The sequence below is a fragment of the Schistocerca americana genome, chromosome 6 (assembly GCF_021461395.2).
Source record: "Schistocerca americana isolate TAMUIC-IGC-003095 chromosome 6, iqSchAmer2.1, whole genome shotgun sequence".
NCBI lineage: Eukaryota > Metazoa > Arthropoda > Insecta > Orthoptera > Acrididae > Schistocerca > Schistocerca americana.
Genome location: NC_060124.1, coordinates 227,828,771 through 227,846,495, shown reverse-complemented (window position 1 = coordinate 227,846,495; position 17,725 = coordinate 227,828,771). Strand labels below are relative to the sequence as shown.

Sequence of the window (17,725 nt, the reverse complement as noted above, 5' to 3'; positions counted from 1 at the left end):
TCTAGTATCTACGCCATTGGGTGACAATGGTTGTCGTTTCAAGGCTTTCAAGTCTGGACGAGATGTACAGTGAAGTACAAGTGCCACTGATTTTTGCGTAATGCGGAATGGAACTGCATATGGTGATATTAAAGTAGATGCTATGGAGAACACACAGAGAGCTATTGATGAAGTTATTTGTGTTGTGAATGTTGTGGATAATGACAAAGTACAGATTCATTGATTTCTGAAGGGTGCAGGACAACTTGGGGTGGTGCTGCCTTCTCCAAGGAGGGGAGGGAGGAAGAGAAGAAGGGGGAAGCGTAGTAAGGCTAATGATTAAGCCAACATGACTGAATCCTTTCAGGAATATGTGCTTGAGCCATCATGATTGAATCCTTTCAGGAATGTTTGTTTGAGAATTAGAGTGAATTTGAAGATACTTGCAATGTTATAGGTAATGAGGGTAAGAGGAAAAACATTTTGTAATTTCTCTTAAATGTACAGTGTAACCTGGGGAGACATTGCTTTATCTGAAGGAGACAGTTGCAAGTAAGACACATCGCAAGAGCACAAGGAGATTGGTTTTGAGAAGGAGAGGTATAAAGTGGCATGGAATTACAAAGCGTAGTCAATCTGTAAGCAGCTGCAAGATAGGAGAGGTAATTAGAGTTATGGACTAGTATTTTGTATGCAGCAGAACTGCAAGTCGTTTGTGTGTAAACGCAATTTTAAAAATGTGTGGTTTGAGAAAATGTAAGGGAATCTTTTGTTTTAAATATGAAGTTCAGATGATGTACCAAAACAGTGGGTTCAAAAACCACCCAACAACCACAGAAAAGAAAAGCCACACAGACCAACTTTTCGCTTACCAGCAAGAGCTACAGGTACAACAGTAACTGAGTTGACACACCCTCTGCTGTTTTGCCCAGAGAAGCTGTTACAGAAACTGCCAGTCCAAAACAACAGTTTCAAACGATACCTTAAACCCGGATATACTTTGCTCAGTAGACCAACTTGGAGTCCACTACTACAAGTCTCCTGCCTTCCAGCCATAGAAGGGACTTCTGATCTGCAAGCCTTGGTCCTGGCAGCCACAGCAGTGACTGACTGAGGATGGGGGCCGGACCAATCTTCCACGGATGAAGACTCAGTGCAATCTCTGCTAATCAGTGCTGCTGGGAGAAGATGAAGTGACTGTAAAACTCTCACCAGTATATTTTTGATTGAATGACATTTCATTAGTGCCCTGGCACTCCATAGGATCACTCACCCCCAATCTTTGCTTGACCTGATAACAATATGACCTGGTCTCAGGTTGTAACACATGTGAAATCGTTCACGTATCATTATACAGCACTTGTGATTGGTATAGTATTGACCTCAGTTTATCAATGGAAATTTAAAGAAAAATATTAGTCTACAAATTATATGCCAAATTTGAAAAATATGTGTCCAAGTGTGACATAAAACATACACTATGTGATCAAAAGTATCTGGACACCTGCCTGAAAATGACTTAAAAGTTCATGGTGCCCTCCATCCGTAATGCTGGAATTCAGTATGGTGTTGGCCCACTATTAACCTTGATGACAGCTTCCATTCTCACAGGCAAATGTTCAGTCAGGAGCTAGAATGTTTCTTGGGGAATGGCAGCCCATTCTTCATGGAGTGCTGCACTGAGGAGAGGTATCGATGTTGGTCAGAGAGCCCTGGCATGAAGCTGGCATTCCAAAACATCCCAAAGGTGTTCTATAGGATTTAGGTCAGAACTCTGTGCAAGCCAGCCCAATACAGGGATGTTATTGACGTGTAACCACTCCGCCACAGGCAGTGCATTATGAACAGGTGCTTGATCGTGTTGAAAGATGCAATCGCTCTGTCCAAATTGCTCTTCAACAATGGAGAGGAAGAAGGTGATAGTGCCACGCAAAACAAGGGGTGCAAGCCCCCTGCATGAAAAACACGACCACACCATCGCCTCCGAATTTTACTGTTGGCACTACACACGCTGGCAGGCAACTTTCACCGGGCATTCGCCATACCCACATCCAGCCATCGGATCACCACATTGTGTACCATGATTTGTCACTCCACACAACATTTTTCCACTGTTCAATCGTCCAATGTTTATGCTCCTTACACCAAGCGAGGCGTCTTTTGGCGTTTACCGGCATGATATGTGGCTTACAAGCAGCCACTTGACTTTGAAATCATAGTTTTCTCACCTCCCGCCCAATTGTCATAGCATTTGCAGTGGATCCTGATGCAGTTTGGAATTCCCATGTGATGATCTGAGTAGATGTCTGCCTATTACACATTATGGCACTCTTCAACTGTCAGCACTCTCTGTCAGTCAACAGACGAGGTTGGCCTGTATGCTTTTGTGCTGTATGTGTCCCTTCACGTTTCCACTTCACTATCACATCGGAAACAGTGGACCTATGGATGTTTAGGAGTGTGGAAATCTCGTGTACCGACATATGACACAAGTGACACCCAATCACCTGACCACATTCAATGTCCATGAGTTCTGTGGAGTGACCTGTTCTGCTCTCTCATGATGTCTAATGACTGCTGAGGTCGCTGGTATGGAGTACCTGGCAGCAAAGTGCACCTAGTATGAAAAATGTTTGTTTTTGGGTATGTCTGGATACTTTTGATCACATAGTGTATGTGAATCATATAGAATATTTCCAAACAAAGAGCATAGTGTAATATAGAGTGGCACAGATAAAACCAGTACAAACCGGAATGCGAACGTGTGTGAGTAGCTTCAGTAGCTTGTCAGTTTCTTTGCCACCTTCTAACAGTAGTAGCATCTGAGTAGTTCAGGTGGAAAGTAGTCATTATAAACCATGTACTTCATTGCCATGCCTTACTCCATTGAAGAACGTCTGTTCATTGTTGAAGAATATGTGCGGCCTGAATCCATCAAAGTTGTTTGTGACACTTTTCATGAAAAGTTTCCTGAAAGTAATATTCCTGCAAAATCAATGATTCAGGATCTAGTAAGAAAGTGGCGTTCGACAGGCAGTGTTGTTATTTCAAAGATAAATAAGGCACCGACTGTATGTACACTGAAGTTGTGGCAAAAGTGACGGCACACACGAAAATTATCACAGCAATGTGGAATATCTTGCAGGTCATGTCAACGCATCCTTCATAGCTTAAAAATGAAACCTTACCGTGTGAGTGTTGTTCAGCAAATAAAAGAAGCGGACAAGGGTAAGCGTACACATTACTGTAATTGGTTGCTGGAAAATGTCGCTGGGGGACATATTGATCTGTTCCTCCCATTTTCGACGGATGAAGTTTGGTTTCATCTTTTGGGTTACATTAATTCACAAAACACCATACACTGGGCTACAGAGATCCCCATGGCATACTGCAAAAGCGATTACACGATTTAAAAATTGGTGTATGGTGTACTGTATCTGGTAACAGAATTATTGGGCCATTGTTCTTCAACGAAACTGTCAACACACTTGTTTACTTGCAACTCCACAATGAATTTTTGGCTCTGTTAACTCCAAATGAAAAATGTTGTGCATATTCCCAGCAAGATGGGGCAACGTCTCATACGTCATATTTGTCCTTAGCTCATATACATACTGATTTTACAGAAGAGAGGACCTTTAGTAAGGGCTTGTGGCCATTCCGCTCTCCTGACTTGTCACCATGTGACTTTTACCTCTGGGGATTTCTAAAGGCTAGAGTCTACAGCAGCAATCCCAGAACACTTGACACATTAAAAAACAACATATGTGAAGAAATTTCGAACAGTCCTCAAAGAGTACTGAAAAGTGTTTTCCTTAACATGCTTTGTTGTGCACAACTTTTCTTGGATGTTGGCAGAGAAAATTTTGAACAACATAGACTTTAAATTCCTTTCTAAAATATGCTTATTAAACTAATAAAAGTAAATCTGTTACTTAAACTGTTAATTACATAGTCAATAATGAAACTGTACAATAAAAATAGGAAGTGATGATGTACATTGATTTTCTTCATTCATATTCCTTTCAGCACGAGGGCCAGTTTTATGTGCTCCACTCTGTATGACATAACTAACGCTAATAAGGGATGTAGTTAACCTGTAAAACAATACTTCACATACAAAAATATGTAATACTTTTAATTGTTATGTCTATGAACACGTAAGAAGTATATAAGCCTTTCTTGTGAAGCTGATCTCAGCACAGAAACATTACAGGGAAAAGAAATTTCTGTGGCATTGTACTTATATGACATGCCAGTTTTATACTATATGGCAGTGCCAGTGACTATGTAAAGGATCATTAGTTGTTTGATTTCTTAAACAAGTGAAAGGGTGCCTATATTTTAAATTAATGCTGCTTATGTAGAGCTGTTTAACCAAAAGGTTGGTTTGGCCATCACAGTGATCTGCAAGGCATTGTAGTGATATCCTCAGACCTTTGAACTGACCTACTCATCAAGATACATGTAATTTAATTGGATAGGTAAAAAAATCTACTCACTAAGCGGCTGCAGGAGAACACACATATAAATGTATTAAACATTGCAAGCATTCAGAGCCAGTGGCTCCTTCTTCTGGTAGAAGGGCTGAAGGGGAAGGAAGAGGTGTGAAGGAAAAGAACTGGCAGTGTTTACCAAAGGGGTACCTTTACATGTGTTTTCTCATGTACCACTTGGTGAGTAGATTTTCTATCTATCCAGTTACCTTATATTTTCAAAAACTGATGATTTTCATTGATATCTCAAGATATATGGGAACTTATAGTTTAAAAATCCTAGGGGTGACTTCAGCATGTTGTCACTGAGTTGCTAAGACACACTTTCGTTTAAGTATTGGTCAATACACATTATTTTGCTCATTGACTTACATGTGCTTACTACTTTTGTCTATCAACATGCGTTGCTATAGCTGTTTAAGCACAAGCTCAACTATTAAAAATTTAATATGAATTTATAGTTAATGCTGTTCAAGTCTGTAGAACTTTTTTGTAGGAAATGTTCAGCCATTATTGGCTGATGTTGAATTCCATATATGTAACTGTTCAGTGTGAATGGTTCAAATTTCCTTTTCTTTCTGTGCCACTAAGCATCTATGAAATGCATTTAAACTTTTTTTCTTTAATTAAGAGCTGTCTCCAAGAATTATTATGGGAGCAGGTGTTATCTCCACTCATTTTTCACATCACTGATTTTATCCATAACCTAAACTTGTAGATAAAAAAATCTCAAATTCCAGCAGTGTGGGAGTGTTAACAACTTCTTTATTATTTACTTCTTTTCAACTTGTATTTGTGCAGAACTAAATCTGTTCCTGTGAACTGAAGGCTGCAGTTGGACTTCACTTGCTCCATCAAATTTTGCCAATCAAAGATGATCCTATTTCACAATGAAATAATCTGAGATTAACATTTATAGAATGCAGCCATACCCTGTGCTCTAGGAGTGCGCATAGACTGGGGTTGTGGCTCCGCCGTCTATTTTGGACCTGGAGTCCTATATCCGGCTGATTTGATGTATCACCATTTCGCGGTTTAGTTCTTTAGCCTAACAACAGATGTTGGGTTCCATGTTTTGGGCAACTTAGCATATATGGCTAAGTTATGTGTCACCTGAAGATGTGGTTTTCAGTGCCAGAAAACCAATTGTGATCTGAGAACGAAAAGATTAAATACAAGATGATTAGTCACAGCTGCAGTTGCCCTGTTTACAAGGTTTAGCAGTGACAAAATTGGTTCAAATGGCCCTGAGCACTATGGGACTTAACATCTGTGGTCATCAGTCCCCTAGAATTTAGAACTACTTAAACCTAACTAATCTAAGGACATCACACACATCCATGCCCGAGGCAGGATTCGAACCTGTGACCGTAGGTTCCAGACTGAAGCGTCTTGAACCGCACGGCCACACCGGCCGGTAGCAGTGACAAAAAAGATGAAAAACAGATAAAGGCATTGTAGCTTACACCTTTTTTAAGTGGTGCATCACAATCCTCAGCTTTTTGAGTGGTGGAAAATTGACAGTTTATGTAGATGTATTCTAGATTCCTTTGTGTTCTAAGGAACCTCATATAATGGGTTTTATCTGCATAGAGTGAGACAGTTTGAAGAAAACCAGTGTAAGATTTCAGCAAAAAATTCATTCATAGTTTATTTGGGATTGATATCTGAGAATTCGTCAATAAGAATTGTAGTATCACCTGCGAAAAGGGTGAGTTTTAAATATAATCTTTGTATCAGAACACTGTGGGAGGTCATAAATGAAAGTTAGAAACAGCAGCACAATGCAATACGAGCTGCCCCACTCAGATGAGGCAAGCTCTCATGAAGAGCCATTCAGCATTACAGTCTGCCTTTGGTTCTTTAACTGTGACTGAAGCCACAAATTGACAGCACCGCCATAATATTTTGTCTGTCTAAAACAAAACTGATTCTTAAAAAATTGCAGTACTCATTTGAAAAACATAAAAACTATAGCTTCTGCTTTATCACTGTTCTGCATGTTTACCATATGGCAAAATACTCCCCTCCTCACAGGCTATCGTTTGCCAAAATCTTGTTTCAGTATCTCAAACAGTTTATGAGATATGAGGGATATTATGAATGTTGGGTTCTCTTATGCATGCAATTGGAACTAAATGTGCTGCGTAAAATCCATTTTCTTGAGGAAGTTGATCTGATCTCCTCTCAAGTTTAAAGAAAAATTCAAAATGTTAGCTGCATTTCATACGCAGCAATATATGGTCTAATACACACCAAAAGCAAATTCATAGCAGTCCCTATTTTTCATTGCAACATTTTCAAATTTCATGCTTATATGTGAAATATGACAATAACTATGACCACTAACAAAATAATAGGCATTTCTTATACTGAATAGAGTCTGTAAAATTTGTAGGGTGTGTGTCTTGATTCAGTCAGTGCACTGCTTCGCCAACCCGACCTGCTCTGTGTGATGTCAAACAAGTGCACCATGACCTGATGCCAAACAAGTGCACCGTGACCTCCTCTTTAACTAGTGGTGGTCCCAGCCCTCCCTGGCAGAGGATGCATGGACTAGAGATGGCAGGACATGGCTGAGGGGGTGGGAGGGGACTGGGAGTGGTAAAGGAGAGGGGCACAAAAGGGAAAAAGACCAGTGAGCACACAGGCAGAGAGCAGCACACAATGAACATGAGGGGATGCAAATTTGGTGGTGGTGACAGGACAGGAGGAGGAGGGGGGGGGGGGGGGGAGGGCGCGGCAGAAACAGTTGGGTGGAGGGTGTGGGGACAGCAGGTTGTCTTAGGCTGAGGCTGGGATGATTTTAGGAATGGAGAGTATTTTGCAATGATAACTCCCATCTTCACAGTTCATAAAAGCCTGAGGAGGGAAGGATCCCGATGGCCCGGGTTGTGAAGCAGCCATTGAAATCAAACATGTTATGCCACAGGGTGGTCCACTTCACTCTTGGCCACAGTTTGGAGGTGGCCATTCGTCCTGGTGGACAGCTGGATTGTAGTTGTACCAGTATAAAAAGCTGAGCAATGATTACAGCAGGACCTCTTTCACATGTGGCCTACCTGTGATGGTGCAGGATAAGCCTGTGACAGGGGAGGAAGTGCTGGGTGAATGGATTGGACAGATCATGCACCTGGATCTTCCACAGGGGTATGATCGCTGTGGCAAGGGACTGTGATTGTGAGTAGTAAAAGGATGGAATAGGATGTTGTAGAGATTGGGTGGGTAGTGGATCACCACTTTCAGAGGGGTGAGAAGAATCTTGGGTGGGATGTCCCTCATAATGTCAGTGTATGATATTAGATAATCAGAGCCCTCATGAAGGCTGTGGTCCAATTGTTCCAATTCAGGTTGGTATTGGGTGATGAAGGAGGTGATCTTTAGTAGCATCCTCCCACCATCCCCAAGAACCAGCTACAAGGGATTGCCCCCTTGTCACCCTTTACCATGCTGGACTGGGACAACTGGGTCATGTTCTTTGTCAGGGCTTTGATTATCTCTCACCATGCACAGAAATTAGAGACATCCTACCCAGGATCCCTGACACCCCTTCGAACATGGTGTACCATCACCCACCCATCTAACCTCAGCATCATCCTAGTCCATCCCTATGCCACTCCCAGTCCCAGTCCTTTGCACACAGAGACCATATCCTTTTGGAACACCCAGGTGTAAGATTACCCAATCCACCCACCCAACCCTGCCACAGGTGTATCCTACCCCATCAGGGGCTGGCCACCTGTGAAAGCAGCCATGTCATATACTAGCTCTGCTGCAACCATTGCTCAGCCTTTTGTATTCTTATGACCACCAACCGGCTGTCCACTAGCATGAACAGCCACCAACAAACTTTGGCCAAGAGTGATGTCGACCGCTCTATGACACAACATGCAACTGTACATAACATGTTTGCTTTCAATAACTGCTTCATTACATGGGCCATCTGGGTCCTCCCCTCTACCATCAGCTTTTATGAATTGTGAAGATGGGAGTTGTACTTACAACACATTCTCTGCTTCCAAAATCATCCTGGTCGCAACCTACTGTAACCTACTGTCCTTACGTCCTCCACCCAACTGTTTCTGCACCCCTCTGCCCTGACACCTCCTCCCAGTCCATGTCCACTCAACTTCATTGTGCACTGCTCTTTGACAGTGCACCCACAGTCTTAGCCCGTTTTCTGCTCCTCTCCATTCCGCCCCTCCTCCCCTGCATCCTCCTTCCCCAACCTTTCCCTGTGGTGTCCTAACACTGCACTTGGCAACTGTGTCCTGCCACCTCGAGTCCTTGCATGCTCCGCCAGCCTGTGTTAATTTGTCTTTCTCCACCCATACTCTGATATCCCTCCTCCTTCCCTGGCCCACTCTGGATTGTTGCTCCTGCTCAATGCGTTTCAGTTGCTTTGTGGCCAGAGTGGCTGGAGATAGCCGTCCATACATAGGCAGGGAAGGGGGGCAAAGGTTGTTGCCTTTGGCTCACAGCGACAATGTACAGGAGGTTGAGCGGTCAGGACTTATAAGTGGGCATCCAGGACTGCCGTTAAATGATAGAACAGGAAATTAGCTAAAATAAAGAAAGTATATTTCAGTGTACAGCATACAAAGGGCATGCTGAGGGTTGGAATTTACCAGGTTTAGGCCAGTCTAGGAGGTCGAACAACCAACTGCAATGGACAGTGGAAGGGCGTCATTTCATGTTAACTTATGTCGGTAGCAGGTCACGGAGTGCAGAACCAGAGGCTCTGCCTCCCAAGGAAGACGTCTGTTCTGCTCAAGGTCTGGATCACAAGAGAGTGAAGCAACTGTGCCTGCAGTGCAGAATCATCCAGAATGCACACACGTGACATATATTCCACGTTCAATATTGGCTAAAGCCAATGGCATGTATTCGTTAGCAGTTTCAGCAGGGGCCTCAAGGTGATTCTTATCAGCAACTTTAATGGGATATGCCTCAGTTCTGAAAGACAGGCAACTTGAGTCACATAGATACAACCAAAGTTGCTCTAGGAGAAAGCTTGTAAAGATCTGTTTGGGGCTTTGAAATAAATTTTGTAACCAATTCCCTAAAATATTCCTTCACTGGCTTTCACTTTGTAAATGTCATGTTTGTGTGAGGTGTGCTTGCTTACATGAATTTGTGTGTGCTTTTCTTTTGTGAATAAGGCTTTGGCCAAAAGCTTACATATAACGGTCTTTTCATCATGTCTGTCTGCAACTCAACGTATTAAACTGCATAATATTGGTTTTTGTGACCTTAAGCCTAAAACTGTTAGCTGTGAACCACGTGTATGCCTGTTCATCTAGTAACTGAACTGTGTCTGCAAGTGTTTGTTGGACCCTTGATTAGTGTATTTGTGTCGTCAGCAAATGTTTTAGTTTCTGCCTTTAAGGTCACTGGAAAATAATTTATGTTGGTTAGAAACAAGAGTGGACCCAGTATTGATCCTTGTGGTACTACACATTACTTTCACCCACTCCAAGGTTATTTTCATGCCTGCAGTACCATCTCCTAATGAGACCCTCAGCCTTCTTTTATGAAGGTAAGATTCCATCCATACAAGGGGTGCCATTAATGCCATAACACTGTAGTTTGCCAAGTAGAATTTTGTGGTCCACACAATGAAAGCTTTGTCATGACTTTCACATAAACACCACAGAGTATAAAAATGCAGTTTTACTCCTCAAGAAGTTACCTAGCTTCTGATGTTAGACCCTGTAACTTCAATATTCTCTGATGTCATTAAATCACATTTTAGGAAATTGATTTCTATCCTCAATTTGTTTTTGAAGACTCTCTCTATAATGCCTTGAAGTTTGTTGGTGTATTTTTGTGAACCATGTATATGCCACATGAGTTTCTATGGTAGAATTACATACTTTACTTTGAATAAAAATTATTCCTTTTGATATTATGTAAACCTTAAAACCATTCATGAAATGACTTTGTTGCAGGATAAATGATTTACTATTAGCAACACAAGACCTTACTTTGACACAGTCCAGTAAGTATTCTTCTTGTACATCTCATTGTTCTGATTTTGTTATTGTTATTATTCACTGTGTTTCTGAATGCTTAAAGTTGTTATATGCAGCTATGTTTGTTTATAAGCGTCTGAACAGTCACAAAATGATAGTAATATCACTTTGGGGTATAATAATGTATGGAAAGTTCTGGTTGAGAATTATGAATTATTTAGGAATAAAGGAGACAACTCACCAAAAGGCGGAAGTGCTGTGTTGTTGGCAGATACACAAATAAAAGGTACAGAGCTTTGCTAGCTTTCAGGATGAACTTTCTTTTTCAAGCTTGTAGGAAACACACACACACACACACACACACACACACACACACACACACACACAAACCCTCCCTGCCTTCCGCCTCTCTCCATGTCTCACCCCACCCCACCCTGCATCCCCAGCCCACCCCAGTCCACTCACTGTATGCCTGAAGTTCATTCCAAAAGCCGGCAAAGCTCTGTACCTTTTGTTTGTGTTCCTATCGACAACACAGCGCTTCTGCCTTTCGGTGGGCTGTCTCCTTTATTGCTAAATTATTAGTAATATCACTTTTATATTCAGATTTCGTTTTCTGTATAACAACACCTAAATTTAGATATTTTTGTATTTATTGTAGAGTTTTCATGCATTTTTGCACAAATCTTTCTGTAGATTTCATGTAACTTATTCTGTAGTATTGTTTTCTTGTCTTTATTAATATCCATAACATGTTTCAGATGTAAATCAGTTAATATAAATGCAATGAATTATTAAACTTATTACTGGAGCCGAATAGGCCGTGAACATCTTTAATTACTCAAGGCTAAATTCTGGTGATTACATGTTGAAAGGCTAGGCCTTTCTTAGGATGATGCCACATAGGAAGTATTTCTGTTCTGCTTGTGGAAGTTCGCTAAGATGCTCAGGTTCATTCAGTAAATGAGGACTGCAGATCAGAAGATGCAGTTAGTTTATTTCACCAAAGTATTAGAGAAATAATAGGCAAAGTAGTTGAGCTGCTAATTTATCTGTGTCTCAGAGCATCATTTACATAGCAAAGAAATAATAAGGCTTCCTTTGGAGAGGTACATCTTGTCTGATTTGTGTGCAAGGAGTTCATTGCAGAATGGAGGTGATGTGTTCTGTGTTATACACACACTCAGTAACTGATTGCCCCAGGTTGTAGTCAATTAACATTTACCTTCATTCCACACCAAAATGCAGAAATACAAACAGACTTGTACAGACTAAACTTGTTCAGAATTGACTTAGTGTGCCGACTGGACTTAACAAATTAATGATTGATAAACAATAATCATCATTTAGTCTGTCCATGACAGCACTTGAAAGATTGTAAGTTCCACAGAAGAAATCACGAAGACAGGTATCATTGAACTTATTTACAAAAGGGATAATAAGTCTTATGTTCAGTTAGCACTGGCCCCTATTCAGTAAGTGCGAAAAAGTAGAAGTCCTTTTAGTAGTACAGTGATGGCAACTACCGTTGATGGTGTAAGTTCTACTCAAGAATACCAGTCTTTGGGCACCAAGTCCAAGGGAGGCAAGTTGGAGGAGGTGAAGTTCCCTGGGCAATGGCTGGCTGCTTGTAGTGACAGCAGTACAGTATCCTCCAGATTGAGCTGCTGCCAGAACTGCGGGATATGCAGGGTGAAAAGCATTTAAACCGACAAACTCTGGGAGGTTGTAGGGGACATCAAAACAATATTTTTCCCTAATGTCAGTTTTTCCTATGAGGAGTATTTAAACTGGTAGAGGAAGATTGCTCTGATGGCAATTTAATTAAACCAACAAACACTTTTTCATTTTTTTATGACCAAGAGACAACACATTAACACAACCCAATTTCAATTACAGTAGATTTTCAAAAATGCCTCCATTGACACGTAAACAAAGGTTACACCGTCGGATCGTGTTCTGTCTGACATGGGCAAAAACCCCAGGAGTATCCTGAATTGTTCCTGCGGCTGCTACTATCTAGGCAACCACATCCTCTTCTGATGCAACAGGAGTTGCATAAACAAGGTTGTGCATCTCTTCCCATACAAAAAAGTCCAGAGGGGACATATCTGGGGCTCGAGCAGGCCATGGTACAGGACCACCTCTGCCAATCCACGTTTCTGGGAACCGTCGGTTCAGGAATCAGTGCACACGGCAACTGAAATGTGCCAGTGCCCTGTCATGTTGGAGCCACATGCATTGTCGTGTAGGGAGCGGGACATCTTCCAGCAATTCTGGTAATGCTCTGGTGAGAAAATTGTAATAGTGCCGGCCATTTAATGGCCTAGGTAGCAAATACGGCCCAATTAAACAGTCCCCAACAACACTGTCCCACACATTAACGAAGAACCGCACTTTATAAGCAATAGTAACTGTGGCATGTGGGTTATCCTTACTCCAAACATGCAAATTGTGCATGTTGAAGACTCCATCACGCCCGAACTTTGCTTCATCGGTAAACAACACAGAGGATGGAAATGTAGGATGCATATCACACTGTTCCAGGTACCACTGCGAAAACTGTGCTCTGGGTGGATAATCAACTGGTTCCAGGTTGTGGACATGCTGTAAGTGAAATGGATGTAACAATTGCTCTCAAAAGACTGTGCTTACATTTGTCTGATACGTCCCCATGTTACATGCAATTGCACGAGTGCTGATTGAAGGATCCCACTCCACTTGCTGCAAGACAGCTTCCTCAATTTGCAGCATTCTTACCGTGCGACGGCATCCCTGTCCAGGTAATCTGCTAAATGACCCAGTCTCACGCAGAGGTTGGTACACAGCATCTAAGGTCGTATGATGCAGGATACGGTGATTAGGATATTGTTGTTGATAAACCCACTGTGCAGCTCGTCCGTTGTGGTGCGCTACGTAGTATGCACCAACCATATCAGTGTACTCACTCCAGGTGTATCACTCCATTAGTAAACAGAGACAATGCACGTGGACAGCAGTTGCCTATAACTGAAGAGTGTAATATGCCCTCTAACAGTGGCAGATTGTAATATGGCCTCTAACATCTGAAGAGTGTAATATGGCCTCCACCGTTGTAAATAATCCTCATAGGAAAAAATGACATTAGGGAAAAATATTTGTTTTGATGACCCCTACAACCTCCCAGAGTTTGTCGGTTTAAATACTTTTCACCCTGTAGATCCTGGTGGTCGCTCTTCTTCGGAATTACTTGCAGTGGCTTAGTGGACTGAACTGGCAGAAAGTGGCTGGGCACCGTTTGAAATACACATCTAGGGGAGTGATATTTGCCCAATGCTTGGATGGCACGTGATTTGTGAAGGCAAAGTAATGCTTCCAATTGTAGTACTGTTGTCTGGGATGCGCATGCTGCTGGTCTCAAGGCTGGCACCTCTCATGGTGAAACTGGCACTGCAAGTTTCCATGATTCTGGCTGGAGTTCCACTTCAGAACAGACCAGTGTGTTTTGGACACAGTCCAACTTGTGGTTGATATGCTACGCCTGTTATGCTGTTGCCAGCAGGGTCTGCCAAGGGGTGTCTTCTGTGGAGCTGGAGCATGGACATCTTACAGACTGTACCAGTAATGTGTGTAGCTGTGGCCCAAGGCGAAAGCCTCGGATATGTCAGGAGTGGCCATATACACCAAAGGTTAATCACTCAATCAAGAGACTTGACACATCAAAACATTGTCAAGACCAAATATTTGAAGGTTGTATGGAGGAGTTTGAATTTTCAGTGAAAAAGTTTTTTTATTATACTCCTGTGTAGATCCCCTATTTTAGACAACAGAGTTTTCCTCTGCAGCCTTGACATTGTGATAGATACAATCCTCAAGAAAAACAGGAAGTTGTGTGTGGATTTCAGTACAGAACTTTCTAACTGATTCCCCAAAGCAAAGAATGATAATTGATTTACTTGAATTTTACAACTAGAGTTCAGGGAAGCAGCAGCACAATCACAAATAATATCTTTATATATAGCTTTCTAGTTGATCAGCTCAGTGTGAAAAAAGTTAATAATGAACTCTCAGACCATTACGAACAGATAGTAATTTTGAAACGAATCAAGGTAGAGTCAGACCGCAAAGTAGGAAACAAAATATTTAATGATAAGAATCCACTAGGAACACAAGACATCTAAAGCCATTCTCAAAGGGCTGCCTTGACAAGAAGACTGCACTACAAATGGCTTGAACAACAAATATAATATATTTTGTCAAACTTGTATCATGTTTGTTGAAAGTTCAGGCACATATGCAGTGATAGTAAGCAACCAATTTGGATAACTGATGCTATTAGCATTTAATGTAGGAGGAAATGGGAGTTATATCATAATATGAAGGATGGGCATAGCCCAGTAACAGAATTGTACTACAGAAAATACTGCAAAGTGCTGAGACAATCTCAAATGTTGTATTTCACCTAGAGAACAGACGTCTCTCAGAAAAAAATTAAAACTACACTGCTCAAAACAATAAAATAAAAAATAAAATAAAAATAATACCCCTAGTAACAGAATTTTATTACAAATAATATTGCAAAGTGCTGAGATAGGCTGAAACAATGTATTACATTAAGAGAATAGAAATTTTTCAGAAATAATTAAAACTGCAGTGCGGGAAAAGATAGTACATGTGGAAAGATGATGTTGATCTTGATCTGATGATGGCATATGCTACCTGGGGGATAGTAAATGTGTTTATAATGGTGTCAATGTCATCTGCCAACAGATAACATAGTGGCATAGCAACCAGAGTGCCATCTTGTCTATCATTTAATAGGGAATGTTCACAGCCAGAAGGCTCAGTGTGGTGCAGATGTGTGAAGCAAGCAGGCAACCATGCTTCCTGCAACCAACTGAGCCAGTTCAAAAGCAGTCAAATTGTGACCTTCCGATTGGCGGGATGGTCCTTTTGGAGAATTGCCGCACAAGTTGGATGTGCTGCATCACTTCTGCTACGATGCAGGTGTCAGTGGTCCCGTGAACATTGTCACACCCATAGACATGGTTCTGGATGTCCATGTCCATACTGCACAGATGCCCGCTAGCATTGTCGTATTGTGAGGGCAGCAGTGGCAGATCGTACAGTTACCACAGCACAGATAAGAAGGCTTGTGAGCCCAGACATGTCAACATGAACTGTTGCAAATCAGTAATTAGTATTGGGACTACGGGCACACACATCTCTAGCCCCTCTTCCGCACAAGCCACAACATCGACGTGCGCAACTCCACTGTTGCTGTCAGAGGATCACTTGGAAGACGGAAGGGCATGCCGTGGTCTTCAGCAATGAAAGCAGGTTCTGCCTGCATGCAAGTGATAATTGTTTGTGCGTATGATGTAGAAATGGTGAGAAGTGTCTCATAAGAGTGCCTTTGTCCAAGACACAATGGCCCCACCCTTATGGTATGGGGTGTATTAAGTTACAGTTCTAGTCCATCTCTGGCGTTTCTGGAGGGGACACTAACCAGTGTTTAGTACATGCAGAAAGATGTTAGACCTGTTCTTTTGCTGTTTATGCAACAGGAAGGTAATGTGTTTGTTCCAACAGGATAATGCTTATCCATACACTGCCTGTGGAACTCAATGTTCTCTGCAAGACATACAGCATCTTTTTAGGCCAACATGATTTCCAGACTAATCTGTAATTGAGCATATGTGGGATGTTATGGGATGAGAAGTGACTCGTGCAACTCGTCAACCAACAACTCTTACGGAACTACACAAACAGGTCAAGCAGTTGTCACATAACATATCCCAGGACAGAATTTGCCATCTATATAATCAACTGGATGCCAGAGTAACCAATTGCACTGCCACCTGTGGAAGCTACATCATGTGCTAGTATGGGTGTTTCAGCATGGATCGATACCTAGTACCTCAGAACCACTTGTGCTATTGATCTGCAAATGTAATCATTTCGTGTACACTACATGCTCTGCTGCAAAAATAAACTTGAGTGAATTGGAAACTTCTGAAAGGGTATGCTAAGTTTTTATTCCAGCAGTGTATATGGTCTGTTGTGAAAGAGGTATCTGGACAGAACATGTGTGCTCAGTATAACATGCCTCTCTAATGTGAGAATGAAACTGTTAGTGATCTACCAGAGTTGTGTAGAATATTTAGCAATCACTTGTTGTGAAAAATAAGCAAGATAAATCAAAATGTTGTTGGTAGTACAGGTAAATGTGTAGAACTCTTGAAACTTTATGTGCAACTACAGGAAACAACCAAGAGACAAAACTAAATCAATTATTGCATCATTAAAAAGTAAAGTTTCCCGCAGGTATTATGAAATTTCAAGTGGTATTAAGATCAGTTTACCATACATTAATTCTGTACTTGAGTCATCTGTTCAATGAACCTGTCAGGAGCAGTCAGCTTCTTAAGAGACTGAAATACTCACAAGTGAAACTCTTTTATAAAAAGGATAGAAAAGATAATGCAGACAGTTACCAGCTACTTTCTTTGCTACCACAGTTTTCAAAAGTTTTTGAGAAAGCAATGTGTAAGTGAGTAATGGAAATTGTAGTGCATGTAATTTGCTGTTAGATTTTCAGTTTGGTTTTAGTCCAATGCTATTTATTCTTTTGTGTGAAGCAATAGCGGGGCTATATGATAGATTGAAGACATTTGGTGTTTTGATTGATATAACAAAAACACTGGATTGTGTGAACCATACAATACTTTCCCCCTCTATCTTTCCACCTCCTCCACCCCCAATCTCTGTCCATCTCCTCCTACCCCTCACTCCATCTCCTCCTCCCCTTCTCTCTGTCAATCTGCCCCATCCCCTCTGCCCCATCATCATCTGCTTCTTCATCCCTATCCAGCTCCTTCTCCATCTTCTAATTCCATCTCCTCCTCCCCCTCCCCCTCTTTTTGTCCATCTTCCTCTCCCCCCTCTCTGTCCATCTCACTCTCCCCCCCCCCCCTCTCCCCATCTCTCTCCCTCTCCCAGTCCCTCTCCATTTCCTCCTCTTGCCTTCCTCTGTCCATTTCCTCCTCTTCTCTCGCTATGTCCATTTCCTCCTCTTCTCTCGCTATGTCCATTTCCTCCTCCACCTCTGTCTGTTCATCTCTTCCTCCTCACTCGCTCAGACTGTCTTTTCATCTCCCCATCTCTCTTGATCTTCTCCTCTGTCTGTGTGTCCATACCCCCCTCCCTTATCTCTGTCCATCTCCTCCTCCTGTCTGTGCCTACCTCTTCTTTCCCCCTCACTGTCTCTCCATCTCCTTCTCCCCATAGTCTTCC

General features: G+C 41.9%; 1 protein-coding gene across 4 annotated transcripts in view; it reads left to right on the top strand.

Annotated features, from left to right (window-relative positions):
* LOC124619453 (serine/threonine-protein phosphatase PP2A 65 kDa regulatory subunit-like) overlaps window positions 1–17,725 on the top strand; it is a 282,427-nt gene that overhangs the window by 184,025 nt on the left and 80,677 nt on the right. For all 4 annotated transcript variants that reach the window (XM_047145848.1, XM_047145845.1, XM_047145846.1 and 1 more), the window contains exon 16: window positions 10,427–10,476. In XM_047145848.1, the coding sequence (XP_047001804.1) occupies window positions 10,427–10,476 (50 nt within the window). The remainder of the gene's footprint in view (window positions 1–10,426; window positions 10,477–17,725) is intronic.